General features: G+C 36.6%; 1 protein-coding gene across 4 annotated transcripts in view; it reads right to left on the reverse strand.

Moving 5' to 3' along the window:
• The window catches only part of MYO6 (myosin VI), a 78,833-nt gene extending 59,946 nt beyond the window's left edge, over positions 1-18,887 (reverse strand). For all 4 annotated transcript variants that reach the window (XM_061460445.1, XM_061460444.1, XM_061460443.1 and 1 more), the window contains exons 1-7: positions 18,752-18,887; positions 12,685-12,754; positions 7,792-7,865; positions 5,607-5,736; positions 4,519-4,624; positions 2,579-2,634; positions 172-269 (exon numbers count right to left, since the gene is read on the reverse strand). In XM_061460445.1, coding sequence (XP_061316429.1) covers positions 172-269; positions 2,579-2,634; positions 4,519-4,624; positions 5,607-5,736; positions 7,792-7,865; positions 12,685-12,754; positions 18,752-18,868 — 651 coding nt within the window. In that variant the 5' untranslated portion in view covers positions 18,869-18,887. The remainder of the gene's footprint in view (positions 1-171; positions 270-2,578; positions 2,635-4,518; positions 4,625-5,606; positions 5,737-7,791; positions 7,866-12,684; positions 12,755-18,751) is intronic.
• Between the last annotated feature and the right edge of the window lie 2,444 nt (positions 18,888-21,331).

Here is a 21,331-nt window from a genome sequence, read left to right on the forward strand (position 1 = left end):
ACAGTACTGTGTGGCTTTGGTTTTCCTTTCAAGGTGATAGAGTGCAAAATAAATCTATTAAGTAGGACAGCTATTTGCTGCAAGATTAATATCTGTTCAGCCTCCTCAGTCTAATGTTTCCATTTTATGGCAAAAAGTCATCCCTGGTTATCTGTAACAAAATTCCAGTACCTTTTCATTGAAGTGAATTTCAACAAATTTCCCAAAACGACTGCTGTTGTTGTTGCGAACAGTCTTTGCATTTCCAAAGGCCTCTAATAGGGGATTTGCTGTTTAAAAAAAAATGAAAATTCAGAGTTTTGAAATGTTAACATTTGATCAATAAACTACCAAAAAGAAAGAGAGAACAAATATATACTAATTATTCAGTGAACTTACTGAGGAAAAGGTTTGAAAATTAAAGGAAAAATACCACCTACTAGGAATGATCAATTTCATAAATTGTACTGGGTATACTGTGGTGGAACTTACCATGAAGTACTTAAATATCACATAACACTGCAAAATATTTGAATCGATACTGTAAGAAATTCAGAGACAAACACTAAATATAATTCAGTGATATTCTTCTACAGCAAGTAGGTAAATAATTGATACATAAACTGTATGAGACAACACACAATTTGACACTTCCCAATGAGTTGTTAGTCATAAAATCTTAACTACCCACTTATCCTGCAGACAAAAATGCCACTTAAATGTCATGCATCCAACATGTCAGATTGATTGGGGAATTAAGAAGAAAAAAAAAAACCAAACCAAAACGTATTAGAAGAGTGCACTGATTTCACAAAACTTTAAAATGCCCTTTTAAATTAGGTCAGTTAAGTGACTGAGTGATTATATTTTTTACTGGCTGCTGTTTTCAAGTGCCTTAAAGCCCATACAGAAGGAGTGTCAGCAATCTCATGCATACATATATATACACACACGTATAAACATCATTTGCAGTTTAAGCAGTTTGAAAATGCTTAGTAGTTATGAAACACAAGGCCTCTGAAAGACTGCATTCTGATAGCTCTGAAGATCAGGGAAAACTGATTTAATGAATCATGCTAAAGATAAACCGTTGAAAATATCTGCAAGATTTTTTATGGCTTCTAACTAAAAGATATGCATTGGAAACTAAGCAAGCAAGAAACTCAGATTTAAAACTCCAACATCACCATCTAAAAATCTGCCCCTACAAAACCCAAAGAATGAAAGAATAGCTACAGTGGTTGGATAAAGCATAGATGATAATCAAATATTTAGTACAACAACATCAGCATTAACCTTTTCTTTTTGGCTACATTTTGGTTTTTTTTTTAATATTTAAACTTATGAAAATGCAAATCTGACTTTCAAAACTGAATTCTTAATATATCTTTCATAACTATTCACATATTTTACGTAATATTAACAGTTTTAAAGGAAAGATTATGAATAAAAAGAAACTGCAAGAGGTCTTTCAGACAGGTTAAAGGTTTCTCTAGTAACACATACTCCGTAAGCATGCTCATTAAAATTGTGCCTAAAAAACTTCAAAATTCATGCAGCAGATGCTGTTTCAGATTAAAAAACCCAAACTCTTCTAAGAATACCTACAATTACCAGTTAATTTTATGGCATACTGCATCTGGCATTATCCATCTCTTGGCCGCTTTATGAGTTCCTTTAGTACACAGTAGATTCCACTAAGGAATTGGTTTAAGCAAACCTACAGTAACAAGATATTAAAGCCCAAAGTACTTCTCTTGAATAATCCAGTGGCTCAAATTTGAAAAGAGAAAAATTTAAAGAAAAAGTAAATATTTTTGGTTTAATAAAAAGACACAGAGTAATGAAATTACAAAATAAATCTACCATATGCTATAGAAGACTAAATCTGACATATGAAGCATTATTAGTTTGGCTGAGGGTTGTTTGATTTTGAGAGATACATTTTTTCTCCAAAAGTTATTTTCTGTGCAATTAAGTAGTGCCTGCAACATTAAAGAGGCTCAACTGGATTGTCCACACAGTATCTTTGGACCTTGTTTGGGAGTCTACTATAAAGATAGTCACAATGAAAGGGTTAATCCAAATTATGTGCTTTCTGAAAAAAAAAAAAAAAAAAAGTAACATAAAAAACACCCAGAACCATAACTGAAAAGAACTTCCATGTTTATCTGATTTTGGTAAGTTTATGGTGAGGAGGAGGAATTACTGGTACTAACAGATAGTAGTGAGACTCCTGGTACTAACAGATAGTAATGAGAATACAATCTTGTCCTTGCAGATTTCATACAGCTTAAAATCCAATCTTGGGTACATGTGTGTGAAGTTCAACTCAAACACACACTTAAAACATTTTCTAGACCAAGGACTGTATGACACTGTACTAAATAAAAATAAAAGTGAATCATAAATAAAAAAGAGATGTTTTCAGAATTTAGGATCAAGGTAAAGTACACAGCATTAAATTATGCCCTATGAAGTCTGACTGCATTCCTGTCCTAGCTCTTATTTAGTTAAGCTGATCTTGAAAATTTCAAATTTGGAAAAAAAAAAAAAGAACACATTGGAACTTTTAATTCAATGATGGAAAATTCAATACCTTCTACAATTCTGTCATCAATATCTTGGCCAGTACCATAGGATTCTGTCAAATACCTGTAAAGCAAGATAAAAATATCATTATCATTCATGTGTCATGTTACTGCAATTCAACAGTTCAGCACGGCTGTGTACCATACTTACTAAAGGGAAAACATACAGCCTGTAAGTTCCAAATACCTGTATCTTTGACAATAAATGCAGCCTGACTTTTCTTTTTTGTTAAAACAGAAATATTCTTGCAGACTTCAGATTTTTTTTTTTAATACTTCAAGGCACCTTAGGAAGTTCTTTTAGACATGTATATGGAAATTACACTCTTATTCAAATATAATGAAACTATTACTGTACTATTTGTATTAATTAAAAATCTTAGTAAACACATAAGGTTTCATGTGTATTTCCTGAATTAAAGACTGTTTTCATGCATACAGTTTCTGCATTTGTCACTATTAGTGTTATTAAAAATCCCACATAGAGACAGTGAGATAGGAAACTGCAAGTGCATAATTAAAGCAAGATTTAATTTAGCAATTGAAAAAAAAGAATTTGAAAATAAATCCACAACGTACTTGCTCCAGAGTTGCAGCCTTTTTTTATTTTTTATTGTTTTCCGTGCACACAGGGCATGCTTCCGGAAATTTGGGACAAGTTAAAAACAGTTCTTGAAAATGGGGCCTTCAAAAAAACCCCAGCATTTCAGGAGAACTAACAGAGCTGTATTAGTAGCTTTTGCTTTCTGATTATACAAGGGAAAAACCTTTCTGCTTTTAAAACTCACTGTTTTGTACCTGGACTCTATGGGAGCAGCTAGTGAGGAAAAGCAACAGCAATGATGTTTGCTGCTCTGAACTTCCTTTGCTGAAAAGCAGAATAACCTCCTTTGAGAGCATTCATCAAGAGATATTCTCCCAATGCCTGCCATCATTTCTTACTCTTAGCAGGACCAAAGTTAGGATGTCCTCTGTAAAAATCATTACCAGCACCTTGCAGTAGTTGTTACAGCTATCTATTAAAGGTTGCACAGGGGCAGAAAAGAGCAGTATAAAGAACAGACAGTCATGACAACTCTTGATGGGATCTGGAAGATAATACTGCTACTGTACATAAATACTAGAGGACACATGATGTCAGGGAAAAGGGAATTAAAGATTTATGCAGGGAAACAAGGACAAGCAGGGGAAGAGAGTATATTTGCACTGCCTGCACTGTGCTTCCCTGGATAATCAGGCCACCTATGATATACATCAATTTAATGGAGAAGTGCTCTTCAGCTGCAGTGTTCCAATGTGACTTAAAGCATTTAAACTATAATGAAAATATGGTCAAAAACGTTAAGAATCATGTAAGAGGAAGCAAGGCTGATACGTATCAGCAATATGGCCTCTATGTAGCTTGATATGCTTGATTTAGTATCAGTCATACATGAACATCAATAAATAAATAAATCCCATTATTCGGTCTTATTTGAGCAAAGTATATTAAAGAATCCCTGCAGTCATCTCAAAATCAAGAGTTAAAAGCCCTGGATACTCAAGCAAACTAAAAAAAACTAAGGCAGTGAAAACAGAGAAATGCACGTTTATGGCAAAACCAACAGTGTCTTTCAAGATACAGTCAAAATGCCTAGTTACATTTTTATCTACCACAATACCAGATGTGCAATACCAAAATGACTGCATCATAAACCATAATAACTGCGTGGTGTCACTACAACTGAGCTAGGGTTTCTGTGAGTATGTAGTCATTTCCATATATTATCCTGTCAGCATTTAAATTTAACCAAATTAATTTCTTGTATTAAAGTGCACACAGAAGTATATATTTACCTTACTGACTTGTGTCTGAAGCCTACTGATTACCTTACAATTCACCCTGTGTGTCAACCAAATGCATCAACACAAGAGATTCACAGAGTAACTTTTGTCCAAAAGCACAAACCTCAAAACAAATTTCGTATTTTCTGTCTTGCCAGCTCCTGATTCCCCAGAGACTATGATGGACTGACTCATCTTCAGCACTTTCATGTCACGGAATGCTTTATCAGCTTAAAAAGAAGGGTATGTTAAACATGACAAAAAAATACTTTGTAGAATTGCAAGATTAAAGTTAGGCTACAATGCAAAAGTGAAAATGTAACATTTTCAGGAATAGAAAGTAAACCTTTAAAATTTATTAGAATCTGCTTCCCCTTATATTATAGTTGCTCACCCTCCAACACCGTAACAGATGTAAGAGCTTAAAAGTCTTTCAAAACAAAGACATACTGAACTATGTCCAGGAGAAAATAAAACAAAAATATCCACCGAGAACGAAATCTCTTGAATTACATGTATTTACAGAACAGTAACCAGTCTTACTTTAATATGCTTTTTAAAGGGAAACTTTCAGTTGTACTTCATAATAAGTAACATCTGAGACAAGGAAACTAGAAAAATGTGGGTTTCTTGTTATGCAAAAGGTACTAAAACCCCAGCTGTTTATACTTTTGATTACAAAACAAAATGCAACACAGTGAGAAGGCTTTTAACAAGTCAAGTGTTGATTTGTAGTTTAGAATTTTTTTTCTTCTTAATTTGTGACTGAAATCAGGTTTAACATTTAAATGGACTTTCTGCCTAGAACACTAGCATATAAAACGATACAGTGCATGTCCTCTGGCAACATAATAAAAGGCAAAGGAAATCACTACACTAAAAGACTGTACCAATCATAATTAAGTCATTCTGCACTTGTACATTCTGAATTTCTTTTTATTTTTTTTTTAATGGTTGTAAATTAGATTTAAACTGCTTAGACATAAAACACTGCAGGTGCAGAATAATCATAGCAGTGTTGCCAGGGCTGCTAATTTCAAAGTTCTTTAAACTGCATATCAAGGATAAGAAGATCTGCAATTTTAGCATTCAGTGTTTTTATTTTATGATACCTTAAAGTAAATTAATTGCTGTTATAGGTGGCAATTTATAGATAACTGCAAAGTATTTAATGTTTGTTTTGTAAAAGACAAATACAGGCTCAATACATACCAATAGCAAAAACATGTGGTGGCAATGTTCCAAGTGATCTACCCTGGTACTTTTTAATCGTGTCTGAAGAATAAAACTTAGGTATATCAAAATATGGATTCACTGCAATAAGAATGTTGGCTACATAGGTCTGTGAAGAAAAGAATTAACAGCAAACTATTACTTAGTATCCAAGCAAGCAGTTAACAGCAATTTTCTGTTACTGTTGAAGACTTCAGCCTAAGTACAACAACTACATTTACAATTCACCCCAGCTAATGCAAATACAAGCAGGGATATATTTTCAGAGTTCCTTTAATTATCTTCTACAAAATTCTCTCTGGAAAATTTCCTAACTACTGAGCTTTGGATTATGTCCTGAATTTGACCTTTCCCCCAATCTCCTTTTAAATTATTTCCTATTGTGTGAGTTACTGGATGAAGGATAGGACAACACAGCCTCCTCTTCAAAAGTGAATAAACTAAGCTCCTGGCTAGCATAACACTTCCCCAGTGAGGAGGATAACTTTTCAGTATCTGATGGAAGCAGCTCAGCAGGAAGAACTAACAAGATCCTGCCTGGGAACACGCTAAAGCCAAGCAATAAAAGCATTCAGCCGAGAGAAAATCAGCTACGGCTGCTTCCACAGCCTGAAAGACAGAATGCAAATGTGCTCTCTCACAGAAAGAATTTGAGAACAGTCTCAAACCAAGACTGCTTTTTAAATTTACATAGCATAAAGAAGACTAAAGGGCGGTTTTAGGTATATGGAAAACCAAACAAAACCCAGCTTTCACAGCTTTGTTATAATGGCCAGATCACATACAAGGAAGTAGAGATATCAGAATCACAGAAAAAAAAAAAAGCAGATTTGCAGGAAAATATCAGATAAAGATAAAAAAATAAGATAAACCTTCAGCTTAAATAACTTATTTGGTTTGTTGTTACTGGACATATCCCTGAAATACAGACACTATTGTGGTATGTTGATAGAAGGCTGGATCACACACAATACATGAATTTTCTTTGATGTTTCTATTTTCAGCACTTATTTCACTGAAGGAAAACATTTCTTTAAGAGCTGCAAGTACTAATATTAGTTTTCCTTTTAGTAACAAGACCAATATTGCTCACCAGAATTGAACAAAAAGAAAAATAAAAAATAAATTGTTGACTCAATCTATATCTTAAAGCTACAAGAAAAAGTAGTTAAAATATAAATGACCTTTATTTTTTGTTTCTTCAGAAGATACACCCACTCATGGTAACTTATTTGTAGTTCTGCTTTACAATAAAAAAGGGGTTTATGAACCTAAACACTATCCTACCTTATAACCAATTAGATTTAGAATTTTACTTCTTTTTTTGTTTTTTTTTTAATTAATATTTTTCCAGAACAGCATTCAACTGGCCATTTTTATTCATTTATTTTTAAGCTGGTGCTTGATCTTGAGCCATAAGGTATTTATAGTGATGTAAAGTTAACTGCAACAAAGAAAAACAACTGCTTTATATTTATATAAAAGGCTTCAACTCCAATTCATTTTAGAGCAGTGTGACAACATAAAAGTTGATTATTTCAACACACTTGAAAACATGTAGAACTGTTTCACATTATCAGTAGATAGCTTTCTGTAAGGAAAAAAAAAATTGAGAAAAAAGACAACCCTTATCTTTCTTGTATTTCACAGCTATCAGTGTCTGGGCAGATGGCAAGGACAAAATGTAATTTAGTCAGAATTCATTAAGTACAATTAGGCAATTTGATAGCAATATAAAAGATTAAGATGGACATCTGAGCTAGGAGGTGTCAAAGATGGCACCTGTTTGCTTCGTTCAAAAATAATGAAGAAAGAAAACCATCTTTGTTAACAGCTACTCTACTGGCAAAGTAAGTTACCTGCAGGAACAGACATTTGTGATACAATGCTGTGCTGTGGTAGCACATAAACAGTTATGCAGAGAAAAAGACCATTGCTCTGCCTGGTAAAAACTAGCTAACATTAATGTGTGCTAAATGTAATTAGATCTCAAGTATAATGTAAAAAAAAAAAGAAAACAAATAATCCTGAAGCCTCCTAACTTTCCAATGTTACCATTTCTGTTTAGTTATAGGAAAAAATGGAATTGAAAAAACACTGGTTTTGTTGATTTTTTGAAAGAACATGTATCATTAGGTTGGTTGTTATGATACGTAATACTTACGTAAATTCTGTCCTTACTGTATCGCACTTTGATATTGTGAAGGAGAGTAGCCTCATTTAAATACATAAGAGAGCCTGCAAGCAGAAGACAATCATATACCATTAAGAACTCAGGACTACCTTCATGCGCAGCTGAAAAAAAATCAAATCTTAGGATTAAGGAGAATTTTACTTTCCCTCTCTTCAGTTACAGTTTAATCCTATCATTTCTTTATTCTGTCTTGAGGCAGAACTTCTGATTCAATATACTCTTTAAAAACGATAGACCTGCTCTATGCTGTACAACTGGAGTTACAGAAAGTTGCTGAACAAAGAGTCAGACTCTAGGAGTCTCAACACAAGCCTTGCTCAGCATAAGTTCCCTTTTACCAGCCTTGCAGATGAATATGGTGCGTCACCTTACACTCCAGTGAGAAACTACAGAAACCAGTGCCTACCAAAATCCTTAATGCTGGCTGTTTCCTTTCTTCCAGCTCCCCACTCCAATCTCAGGCACAGTGTCCCCATGATAATGCCACCTGACATTCGGAGTAACTACTGGCTCCTGTAGAGGTGGCCGTAAGGCATGACTGCAACACCAGACACCAAACAACCTTTTCTGTTTCAATTCTAGATTTTGTTTCTAGTGGGCCACCTCAAAGAAACTTCTGGAGGGGCAAAAGTTAACACAAAACCTAGCTTTATTTTCCTCCTTAGCTCATTAATATAAAATAATTGAACCAGCTCTTCTGAAATGTTACAAGCAGGCAGCTCAAGGTAGTGAGTGGGTACCCACAGAAAGCTTCAGATCATACTGGTTCACATTCTGCAAAGCTGGTCCTTGTTTTCAGCTATAAAGGACCAGAAAGTGTCAGCAGCCTTCATTACAGAGGCCATTCCCAGTTCCCATATCAAAAACATCAATAAAACAGCTGAGGGTACTACTTACTGCACAGCCTCCATTTTCAAATATGGTAAATCCCCTAGTAGTGTGCAACGCTACTTTGTATATTTACAACTGTCTGACTACCATACTGGTAAACCTTACAGTATTAGTGCCACTTAAAAAGTTGTATACATCTGGCAACTGGTGATGGAGAAGGCACTGTGCCTGTAGTAGTAACTGCTGGCCTGCGCCTCATATGAAGGGCACATATGTGCCTCTCATCTGTAATGACCAAAAGATTTTTTTTCTCAAGTTGGACCAATGCCTTTTCTTGAGGGCTCCAGCAGAGAAAAACATGTTCCAACTTATTTACACATATGTGCAAGAAGGACCACCACTTCTTGTGACCTGAAGTCAACGTTGCCCTAAAAGGACACATGAAGCTCAGTATGCAGCTCTTAACATCTCCTTCAGCACTCCTCCTGCTGAACAAAAAGATACTGGCAAAGGATAAGGTGAGCTTCTCAAGAGCATCTGTTTTTGTTTTCAACCTTCTATCCTTCATCCCACAGCAGACCAAGGAGTGGCTGTGGCTCTGCCTCCTACCACCTGCACCAGACCAGCCTGAAGCAAAGGAAGGTTCAGCAACAATTTGCAGCCTGCCTTTGGCTTGTAGCTCCACTGAAGAGCCCTTTATTCCCTCACATGACTAAATGAGTTTTGCTTCTAATAGCTGGAATCATTCACTCTTCTCAAAAGACTTTGCAGCTTCTGGATTGCTTTGAAGAAAACATCTTCCTCCACAAAATACCTTGCATGCACATCCCAGTGTTGGCAGAGGCATACAAGGCACACTTCAGCTTTACCACTAGGCAAATCTCCCCTTGTATCACAACAGCCTTGTAATTGAGCCTGTGCACGAGACCCTGCTGAAGCAGCAGGCTGGCACCGATCACCATGGCTGTTCTACTGCCACCTCAGCAAACCTACTTTTCCCCCTAACCTCATGGTACACAAGGCAACAGAGCCCAGGCACCCAGAACTGCACTGCACTGCAGAATTTCTCCTCCTCCCCTCCCCAGGTACACTCAGTCCATGCAGATGAGAAAATGGTTCTGGGACCACAAATTTCCTCCACAGACCTCTTTCCACCTTCACCTCTCTTAATGAGGTCATCCCAAGAGAAAAAGACATTAAAAGGAAATGGGCCAGAAACAGAAACTCCTGAATGCTCTAATGAAAAAAAATCTCCTCCCCTTGTGTATACCCTGGGGGCAACAGGATGTTAACTTGTGAAGTTTGTTAATTTTTCAAGTCATCTGGATTCTCAATACTGAGTTGAGAAACTACTATATAGTAATTGTCTACACACACTTCAGAAACAGTCATCTCCCTTGACTCTATCTTCCTAAGAACCTCTCAGGGTTTTGCAGGATGTTTTAGAGGAAACAGTCATCAGTTAAGCACCCTAATAAAAACTTGATAATTAACTAAAGGACAGAGGACTCCAGGTTTCAGTGCTTCCCCAGAATTCTCTTTGAAAGTCCTTAAAGAAGTTACATCTGCAGACTTGGTGCATAATGGGAGCTTGCTACTGAAGGAATGTCGCTGCCTTCACTGAAGAGATGTAAACTAAGGCTTATGTCAGCAGCTTTGAAATGAATCTTCTTCAGAATAAATCCTTTAAAGAGGCATCCATATCCAGAGCCAAAGAAGTCACCAGAGAGAGAATTCTGAATATTCATATGGCTCATGACTAAATATAACCTAAATGCAATATGTATGTGCATTTTATAGTCCATATACTTACTTATACACACACACAGAGTTCATAGGAGCAAAGTCACTAAAAGCTAGAAAATACCAATGTCAAATTTACTCATATTGGCTCATCTCTGCATGATGAAGCCAATGAAGCAGGGTTTGTATGGAAAATAATTTTATAAAGTACTTGCAAGGCTCTGATTCTCTAAAATGAACTTTAAGATTCTTATCTGATACCCTGTCCCCTTCTTTTTTTTTTTTTTTTTAAATTGTTTCACCCCAAACATAAAATTTAAAAAAATCTTTTTCTTGGCCATAAAAAAATTAAAATTCCACATATGGTGACAATCCCCAAAACTGAGTGGGGCTTGGGGAAAGCAGAAGAAGAGTGTGAATCACACACACACACACAAAAAAAAAAAACAAAACACAACCCAAAACAGGTAGTAAATGCTTTGTCTCTGTACTATTTGCAATATCCACTGAAAATTCGCATTTGAGAAAGGCTAGATTCTCAAAAAGGTGCCTCTTGCAGCTAGCGCATGTGGAATATGGAAGACTAAGGGTGCAAAAAAAGCAGTACTTCAGCAAATTACTTCCCAGAAGGGAGTTAATCGCTAATGCATAGGTTGGAATGCTAAGTATATTATTAACTAGTCTTTCAGGATTTTTCAGAGCAGTATTACAAAGAAAGACTGAGAGCACTCAGTATTTATTAAGTTTTTTCTTAAAGATCAGTGATGATCAGCACAAATGCTCTCTTACAGAGGAAAATGAACTTTAGCACATCCTGGAGATAAACCTCAACTATGTTAGAAAGATCTCAAAATAATGTTTCATACAGAAAAGATTACTGGACAAAGCATTTTTGAGTTTTTTTATTTTGCTCAGCAAGCCAAAGAAGACATTTTCTCTGATAGGAAGTGTTTTGATTTAACTGAATTTTGCTGGAGTCTCAAATCATATCCATAAATCTTATTCCAAATTTGAATTTCTGACTAGGACACTGAGGTGCTAGGACATGTCAGGACATGTAGAATCACTGTGACAGATGCACAGATTAAATACATTTGCCTAGCAATCATGCACAGAGAGTACAGATACCAGCTTTGAAAAGTTTCAACCCATATAATGTTTGTAAAAATATAAGCAACTGGAAACAAGGCTACCAGCTTGGTTCCTCCTGTAACAACACCACACCATCTAAGTCAGATCATAAGCCCCACGTTTCATGTTCCTTATGGAGCAGCTGTAACAGCTGTATTTCCTGTCATGGGATATAAATACTAACCCCTATTCCAAAACAGGAATTGTGGTTAAATAACCTAAACAACTTTCAAAGTCCTAGCATCTATTTTAAATGAAGAACAATAGAAGATACTTTTGCCTACCATTTACAAAGGCAGATCTTTTCACCAACCAGCAAACACCATAGGAAGTATTTAAAAGCATTCCTTCATCAGCTTCTCAAGACAGGAAAGTCTCTGTGATTTGTTCACACAGAGCAACGTCAGCAAAGTATGTAACAGTTCTCTAAAAGCTGATGCTAGACCTTACTTGGTACTCTCTCTCCTCTCTACAGATCTGAATACTGTGTATTTGTGTCCACACATCTAACTATAAAATATTTAAATAAAAGCCCTGCAGATCAACACTGAAGTTTATTACACAAGTTCACATCAAAACTTGTTCTCCAGTAGTACTCTGATTCACTATAATCTCTTTCCTTTTCCAGTGGCCCCAACAGGTCCAGATTCCCATGTCCAGTTTTGGGAAGGTTATCTTAAAATTAATTTTCAATTACCTGTACTTCCATGGGAATGCTATCTGAGAAACGGGTAACATGCAGGAAAATGTCATACATGCTGTACAATACAACTGCTGATAAAGCAACTAATTCTTTTGCTGCATTATAAAAGATAAATTTAACCCTCATAATGCTGAATGCAGTTGATCCTGATGCAGTTAGGTGAATATCTGAGATATATCCGAAGTCAAGTAACAGTTGTAAGTGGGAATAACGTAACTATGAATTCCTCTAAAGTGTCCGTCTGAAAACCAAAAACCACAATAAATGATATTTAAAATGGGCTTACTTTAAGAACTTTAAAGGACTAGTAGAGGTCATAAATAAATTCAAGCAAAGAAGCAAAATGACAGCTACAAGGAAGAAACAGGAAGCTTGTAAGGAAACAATATACTCCTCTATGCAGATTTTTTTTTTTTATTCCAAATGCATAATTTATTTTAAAATCCATAACTTACAATTATCTTCTACATCCTTCGTGCTGTCCTCTTCCGCAGGAAACACTTGATTGATAGCAGCCTGGAAAGTCTGTTAGATGAAAAATATTAACATTGTCAGAATTCCATAAAAATAGAAGCAGTTCCAAGATATCTGGATACAATGATAAAAGTGAGTGCACTGTGACTGTGTGTGATTTAAAATGAAGTTGCCAGCTTTACAGTTCAGCACTGGAAATTTTACTGAGTTACTAGATGGAGATAAGAGCTGCTGCATTTACATGGCTACACTACATTATAAAAATGTAGTCACTGTAATACATATTTTATTGCATTAATATCTGATGCTAAATTCCAAATTTTATATTGTAATATTGTGTAGTATAAAAAAATAAGGATAAAAAAAAAGTACTGGAAAGGGAACAGAATTGTAAAAGACAGTTTCCTCAGTTCTCCAAAGCAGCACAAAGAATTAAAACCAAATTACACAGTCAAAAGACTCTGCTGTCATTATCATATGCTGTTTTAAAACACTCCTACTTATAATATAGAAGTTCAATACATAGTATCCTCCGTATCAGTAAATACTGTAGCTTGGGTTGTTGCTTGCTGGGTTTTTTTTTTCTTCAGTAAATCAGTACTAACATAACCAAAAGCCTTCCTTCAGCCCTTGTATTCCAGTTACACAAAACAGCCATTTATCAAGTGTTCAGATCCAACTGGAAAAAAGCATAACAAAAGCAACATTGTTTCTTCTTTATTCTCCAGAAATCATAATTTATATTGTTGTAAAAAGGAAGGAAAAACATCCTAGCATACACACGCATTATAGCATCTGCACAAAAACACCTATTGTAAGAGGTATGTGTTTAATTATACTTTTTTGTTTACTGTAGTAATAGCTTGTTTGAGTTACCTATGAATGAACAAAAACCCTGTTGTACCAATCAAACACAACAGCCGCCATGCTGCCACAGGCACTGTCTCCTTTTCCCCCATGGAAAAAGAGACAAGAAGTCTAGTCGAGTATTTGAAAAGGCAACCAACTGGATCTGAATAACTACCTTAATAAACAAACACATTTGCTTGTTTAACACTGTGCTTGGCAAAACAGTCCCAAGAGAAACATCTCACATGGAAGTTTAGGAGAAAGACAGCAACTTGCTTCATCTTTACTTCACTACCACAGACACAGTATGTGAGCTCTCTTTGAAGTGGGAAAGGTTAAAAATGTCTCAGAGCAGAACCAGTTGATGCCAGTAGGAAAACAATATCCCTTCCCTACAACGTTATCATGAAGTATAAAACTCATAGCCATAATAAATTGTATTTTGTTATCCCCTTATCAGAATCTAATGAAGAAAAATATGCACAAAAAGCTTTCCTCAGGGAAATTGAGCTGTTTGATTTCACTGGAATATCTGAACATCCATCAGACCAGCCTCCTCTGAAATATCCTTTATCAGAGACTGGTGGAGACAGGGAGGAACTGAACATCTTTATCTACCTCAGAAAGTAGCCAGCTGCTATTCAGATTTTTAGCAGAGCAGAGAGCCCCCTGCCCTTTCCTCCCTCTCACAATATTACAGTTAGAACATACTATCATAATAATCTTCTCTGCAATTTTCTCAACAATAAGTGTGTATCTCATTGGGTAAAGATATATTTGAACACAAGTTTCCCTTGTAATCAGTTCCTTGTGCATGAAACAGTAGAAAAGTTTAAAAAGAGTATGACTGACTTCAGGAAAATCTAACTTCACTTCCCATCTGCTGATGTGTAAACCAAATTTAACCACTAACAAAGACACAATTATTTTTTTTTTCCACAGGAGAGAACAAACACAATACCCAGCTATTCTGTAAGACTCTTCACAAATCTCGGATCTTTTTAGCATTTCATGGATTTAAAGTCAGCCATACCAGATCTATCCCAGAAGAGGAAGGAAGAGGTTTTTCAATGTGCTCACCACTCAGCCTTCTGATTCAAGACAGATTTCAATGAAAAAAAATGAGAATTCACCCTGGTTTCTCCTCCTTCATGTCTTACACTCAGTGTGAATTGTATGTTAATTTCTAGAATATTTCAGAAGTGATTAAATAAGCAATATGAAGGTGGCTTATCTGAAAGCTGATGTTTTTTCTGTTGGACTTTCCTAGATCAGAACATGAAGCCCAGTTTCAATTATGTCAGCAAAGAATTTCATTCCTGTGTGTCACAGTTGGACTACTGCTTTATGTAAGGTGATTATCTGTTATGTAGGCAAGTATGCTAGCTAGATGTGCAGAGCTCCAAGTATTGCCAATTACTATTAAAATCTAATATAATAAATAGCAAATTGGGCAAGGTAAGCCAGGTCTATCAGTAAAAAAATATCCAAAAAATTCTTTACTAAGTTGTCCCTTTTCGGGCATTTATTACAAGGAGGAAACACTTCAGGCATTTGGTGGAAGACTTCTGCATTAAGACACAGCTTAGGACAAATTTATTCTAAGAAAATGGAGACGTTATTAATGTTATGAGACAATAAAGTGACTCAGGAGGCAAAAGACTGGGTTTAGGGTTTTTGGTATGGGTTGGGTTTTGTTTTTTTTTCCCTCTTTGTAATGAAGCAGCCCTTGAAATCCCATGGCAATCTTAACTATTCTCCCAGAAACCAGATGAGTGAAAAATGATATCTTTCCATTCAAGAAGGATCTTCTTTCTACCATGTAATCCAATATGTGTAACCATGCCTCCCTTTATACCTTCCAGATACAGACAGAAGACATTCTTATTCTCAGCTGTATTTCACAGACCAACCTCAAGCAGTACAAAACATTGTCTAAGACAGACAAGAACGTGTCTCATTTGTGCAAGCAAGCTGCACTAACTGCTAAAAAAACCCCCAACAAACAGCAAACCCAGCCCTTAGTTTGAAACACTGAACTTTGGACATTCTGATCCTTACTTTGAAAGTACATGTATTCATTTATACTTAGCCTGGAAAAATACCTTTCTGGTTATTCACAGCATACCAGAGCAGGTGTCCCATAAAGCCCTACCATGACCCTTCAGAACCGGAGCAGAGCCACACCATGAAGCTCATTTGAGGGCAGGAGGGGTGACAGTAAGCACCCACACTACCGCACACTTTCCCCATGACTGCCAGAAACTCATTACTGCTGCTGGTTTAGGAAATGCTGCCCTTCACTCCTCAGTGCCATGAGGGTCTCAGGATGGCATTTTAGGGTGCAAGTCCCTTTGAGGCATCTCTTACCCATAGCTTTACTTAGATTTGCTACCTCCAGGAAAACAAGTAAATACGCTGTTTGTCAGTTTCGCTGCCTCTACCTTCTCCCTGCTACAGCATCAAGCAACAAAACAAAATAAGGTATGTGCAACAGAATCTGAGGTTAGGATTTCCAGTAAATCCAGGAAAGTATACTCCAAGTAGAAGTGTAAGCTAATTGAGTTTAACTGACTGCCTTTCTACCCACATCCTCTCTTTTACACTGCGTGACTGCTGGTAGGACACAGGCCAGGGCTGCCAGCCCCGTGGGTCCTAGGTGGGACCACGCTCATTAGCGAACCACTCTCCAGTTTCTCTGTTTTCTTTCCCGTCCTGGCACTTATCAGCCTTGCAAGCCAATGATCTAGTTTTCACGGAGTCACTCCTGCCATGCAACCTCTGCTCTGATAACACGTTCTTGCAGCTTGGATTACCCTTCTTTGTACAGTGCAAGCTTGGTGACTCAGATCCTCACCTCTCTTCAGACAGCCAGCTTTTGCAAGGAAATGTAAACGCTGTTGTTAACTCTGTGGTACCCAAAACTGCTATTGCTGTTTATAAGTAAATCAGCATGTGGGACAATTTGACACAGTCTGGGCTCAGTAACTTGGTTTCGTAATACAAAGCAATCTACGGCCACACTGGCCTCCTGTCTTCCATCCTCCTGCCACTGCTTGCTGCCATCCTGAAAACTTTCCACTTCTTTTTAAAGTGGATCCGTTCTCTGACCCCATGTGCTGTGTCACATACAGCTCAGCAGGCAGAACTGACAGGGTGCTACTCTGCAACACCAGAGCTAGCTATGGGTGGGGAAAGCAGGGAAGATTGTAGGACATCATGAAAGTGCTGCCTTGCAGCATTTTTTGCAATTATTAACAACATACTTTAATTAACCATTAAGTGGTATAAAAGGCAATAATCAAACATATGCATACACATTTCCTTTCCTACCTGTGATCTCTGGTAAACTACCAGCACCTACAGAGAATACGTATGACATGTTAATGACCCAGATTAAAAAATAATAATAAGTTACACTGCCCGGATATGTTTACAAGATCAGTTTACTCCTCTCCTCCCTGTAATTAGCATGGCCAACTCTTGGAGCTGCTGGATCACTCCTTCTTACTGAAGAGTCTGAACTATCTTTTTATGTAAACAAAGTTGATAATCATGGGTAATAATGCTGACTACTTCAAATTAATGTTCTAAATGCATAAGAACAGAGTCATCTTAAAAAGAAAACAAGCAATAAGAAACATTTCACTATAAAAAAAAAAATCAATGACACCTTGAAAAGGCTGAGAAAGTAATTAAGAAAATGTTTTACTTCACCTCTATTAATATAATGAAGTTTGATAATTAGAAATATAGGACTGTAATCTCTATGGTATTTAAACTGTGAAGTGTTTGTTCCCTTGGATGAGGGAACATTAAGTCCTTAATTGATTTGCTTAATTCAAGAAAACAGCCAACAGCAGAATAACAAACTTTCTAAACAAAAGAGATTGTTCATTGTGAACCATAAAGCAAAATATTTGTAGTTTAATTTTTTTTTTTTTTAATATGCTCTCTGAAATGAACATATGTCAGAAATAAAGAGCGACTCAGGAATCTGCTTATTTCCTGTTTCAGTTTCAATATGCAGACTTTTGCTCTTTATCACATCAGAATCACTTGGGAATATAAACAGAAATAGAAGTGGGGGTCAAAATCATTGAAGCAGTTGAAGACTACTGAGCCATAGCTTTGTAATATTTAATATTTGTATCTGTGTAATTTTGCTCTTCCCCAAACTGAAGAATGCATACTGCTGATACTAAACCTGCAGACTTTCTCTCTGATGCACAAAAATCAGACATTACAATTACTTTGTATTTCTAAGGAAAGCAAAATCAACTTCCTCTCCAAGATGCAGAAAAAAATAGAAGTCCTCCGCTGAAAGGAAGGACTGCTTCATAACCTTTTGACCTGTGACAAGACATTCTCTACTACTGCTGACATAAAAAACAGAGGTTAACAAAAAATGTTTTGTCTTTTCCATACCTGAAGATACAGAAAGGAAAAAACACGTTAGGAAGGGCATATACCAGGTATTCACAAAGACCAGAGTCACAACTTTTACAACATTGTCTGCTCTTATTCCAGCTAGTAAAAATAAGGATGCTGACCATCTGAACTAGGATAATTGATAGATTCAAGGTGGTTCCAGTAAAAGCTTAAATTTAATTATGTCATACTGAAAGATGTCATGATAAATGAAGTAGTTGGAAAATGCTAATTAGAATTATGACTTCATTTTAAAAGTGACATTTACTTTGCCTTTAATTTGATGAAGCAATTCCATAGGACCTTTGTTTGACATTATGTTACTTGTTAAGGCACTTGAAGTTAAAGATTTCATCTCTCAGTCTTCATCATCTAACAGCAAAGAGTCTAATCTAAAACAGAGCCTAGCACACTCCTGCAGGACACTCTGTGTGGGAAAAGACAAAAACTAATCTCAACAGTAGACTCTTAACCAGACTCTAGCTGAGAAGAAAGTTTATAATACTGAATCAAATGGCTGTGTAGATTCAATCCTCCTCTCTTTCATGAGCACATGCAGATAACTGACAGAAAGCATGCACTTCTTAGTGGAATGTTTCATTTGCAATGCAAGCTAAAGCTGAAGATCCTTAGCCAAACTTAGAACAGAAAACTGATCTTCCATTCTTTTAGGCTGCATATAATTGTAGATACTGGCAAAGACATGGCCTAAAGGCAAAATAGTTTTTGTAAGGTTTTTCTCTGTTTCTTTGGTTGCAAGACACTTACCTTGCCTTTCTGGTTCAAAGGTTCAATAGTTAAGTTGTCAGTGCCAATGTCCACAATCATCCCCATCTGAAACCCATCAGTTGGGTGTGGAGCCCAAACGGGCTTCCCATCCTCCATTGTGCGATCTATCCAGTATTTCCTGTAAGAAAAAAAAAATAATAATAAAAGAAACTGTATACAAATTTAGTAAGCTATCAGGATTCACCACACAGGCTTTAGTTTATGATGTTTATTCCTATTAGTCAGTGTGGAAGGAACCTGCCTGTAGAATGGAGCCAGCTTGTCAGGACAAGACTCTTCCAGCCTTTTTCCAACCTGAAATGCTTTGCTTACAGAGAATACCCTCAGACTTGGAAAGTATGGAGAAGATTCAAGAACAGACAAATCTGGTGGGGGTGCCCAGGGAGACCCTCAAATTTGGGGAAAAGACTGCTCTCTGCAGCTTATTTCCTGTTTTCCCTGATTTGTGAGCCAAAAGGGGATCTACCTCATGATCAACTTAGAAATACAAGACCGATTCAAAGCTAGGGCTATACTCAGGAGTGTGTATATACACATATGTATATACGCCCGTACAGACACACACATATATATGTACATGCAGTGGGGTCATATGACTAATGGATATTTCTCTGTACGTGATTTGGTGTGCAAATACTTGACTTTCTAAAGGGCACATGTCAAGGCACATGAGCAGAAATGCAGTCTCTTGTCATCTGAGACGAATGAACGTGCTCACTCTTTTCATGTGCCTGGGCATATGGCTTTTAAATAACCCACAAATATATTCACTCACAATTGATTTATCATACTTTGAGAGACTGATCTCTGATACTGTAACATTACAACTCTGCCTCTTAAGGAACACCAACTTTACCGTCTATAAAAATACAGAAATTGTTTCAGAGGAACCTATGATATACAAATGAAATAGATGCAAAGACCAAGACATTCAAACCTTAGGTTCCTCAAGTTATGCAGCTAAATAAGCTCCCAATTAAGAGGTATTTGATTGCATGCAATGTGCATTGAGCTGACCAGGAAAGTTGCCAGGATTGGCACACTCTGAATGGCTAATGGTGCCATTTTAAATATACAGAATTAGTCCTTTTTGGGTTGTTGTTTGTTTTTTTTTTAAACCTGTTTTATAATCCTTGCCCTAATAAGAATAGAGAGTCCACACAGCTTGAAAGGCTCATGTCTCCTGGCCATTTCTTACTCCTTTCCAAAACTCATTCACATACTAAACTGGTATGCTTCAGTGATTCCAAAAATTAGTAAAAAGTATCTCATTTTACTAAGGTGTAAGTTACCTCTCTTAGCATGAACAAAATGAGCCTGCCAAGCAGCAAAGAAAACACTGGCAGCAAACTCCAAGAGTCTGTAAGCTAGGAAACATCGCATATTTTTCTTCTTCCCACATCTAAAGGAAAAAGGAGCTCCAAAATTTCTCGCTACCAACAAAGACTCCAACCTCTTTACCATAAGCAGCAGCAAGGAAAAAGAGTCATCGACCCATCAGAAAGCTGTACAACCAAGAGCAAAAAAGGACACTCTTGAACCATAGAGGGGATGTCAGGACATGCTGCACATGACCTGCTTTTTGCTGCCTGCAAGGAGTTGTAGAAAACTGAAGAGAAGGAAAAGCCTTGCTGTGACTGCTTTGAGAATGCTGCTCGTCTTAGCATCTTTTCAAGGAATAAGACCACTTACTGTTAACTTTAATGCTAAGTAACAGCAGATTAAAATTAATTCTAAAGCAAAGACTCAGAATGCAAAGTCAAATTTTTTTTAAATGAAGTAGCATTGAAAAAACTAGCTATAGAGCACTGAATTTAGCACTGGTGTCTTCTTTTGTGTTTAAATCTACTCAGTTAAACGGATTCCAACCCCCCCCCCCCCCCCCAACACAGTTCAGAGAAGCTCATGAAGATTTTAAAAAATGTTTCTAGTGTATTCTAGTCATGTAATTCATGCTATTTAAACATTATACTCAACACAAGAAAGCTTGTGGCTTACTTTTCCCCCATAAACAGAGCATATTAACTTCTTTTAACTACTCATAGAAAGTTTATGTTCTAAAACCTCAAGTGTCAAATTCCCTTCTATTACTTCACACATTTTGCCACATCCCACAAACTCTACAAAACACCATCATCTTCATCATGTGTCACTAGCATCATATGATAAATGCTGTAAAACAACGTCTGTATTCACTCACAATTGGCTGTTGGCCATTTTGTCCTTACCTTAGAATCCTGTAAATCAGATCTAGTATACACTACAGTTCTAGGGTTTAATTTTGGCTTGGTGGGTTTTTTTCAGCCAGATCTGACCTCTGAGTACAACTGCCATTGTGGGCACGGTTGCTAAACAGCTGAATTTATTTCTGGGTATACCCAGGCCTTCATTTCTTCACAAGCCTATAATTTGCTGTTAAAATGCGAGTTCAAATTAGTACTTAAGTGATATGTCACACAACCACTAAAAAACAAGGCTCTCTTTTTACATCCTGAGTAGCACGGCCAGGGCTCTGGATGTAACTCTGCTGCACAAGAAACAAACCCTGGAATCAGTGCC

This window comes from Pezoporus flaviventris, unplaced genomic scaffold (assembly GCF_033815535.1).
Source record: "Pezoporus flaviventris isolate CSIRO_AGI_PZ_B2104156 unplaced genomic scaffold, CSIRO_AGI_Pfla_v1 ptg000031l, whole genome shotgun sequence".
Lineage (NCBI taxonomy): Eukaryota > Metazoa > Chordata > Aves > Psittaciformes > Psittacidae > Pezoporus > Pezoporus flaviventris.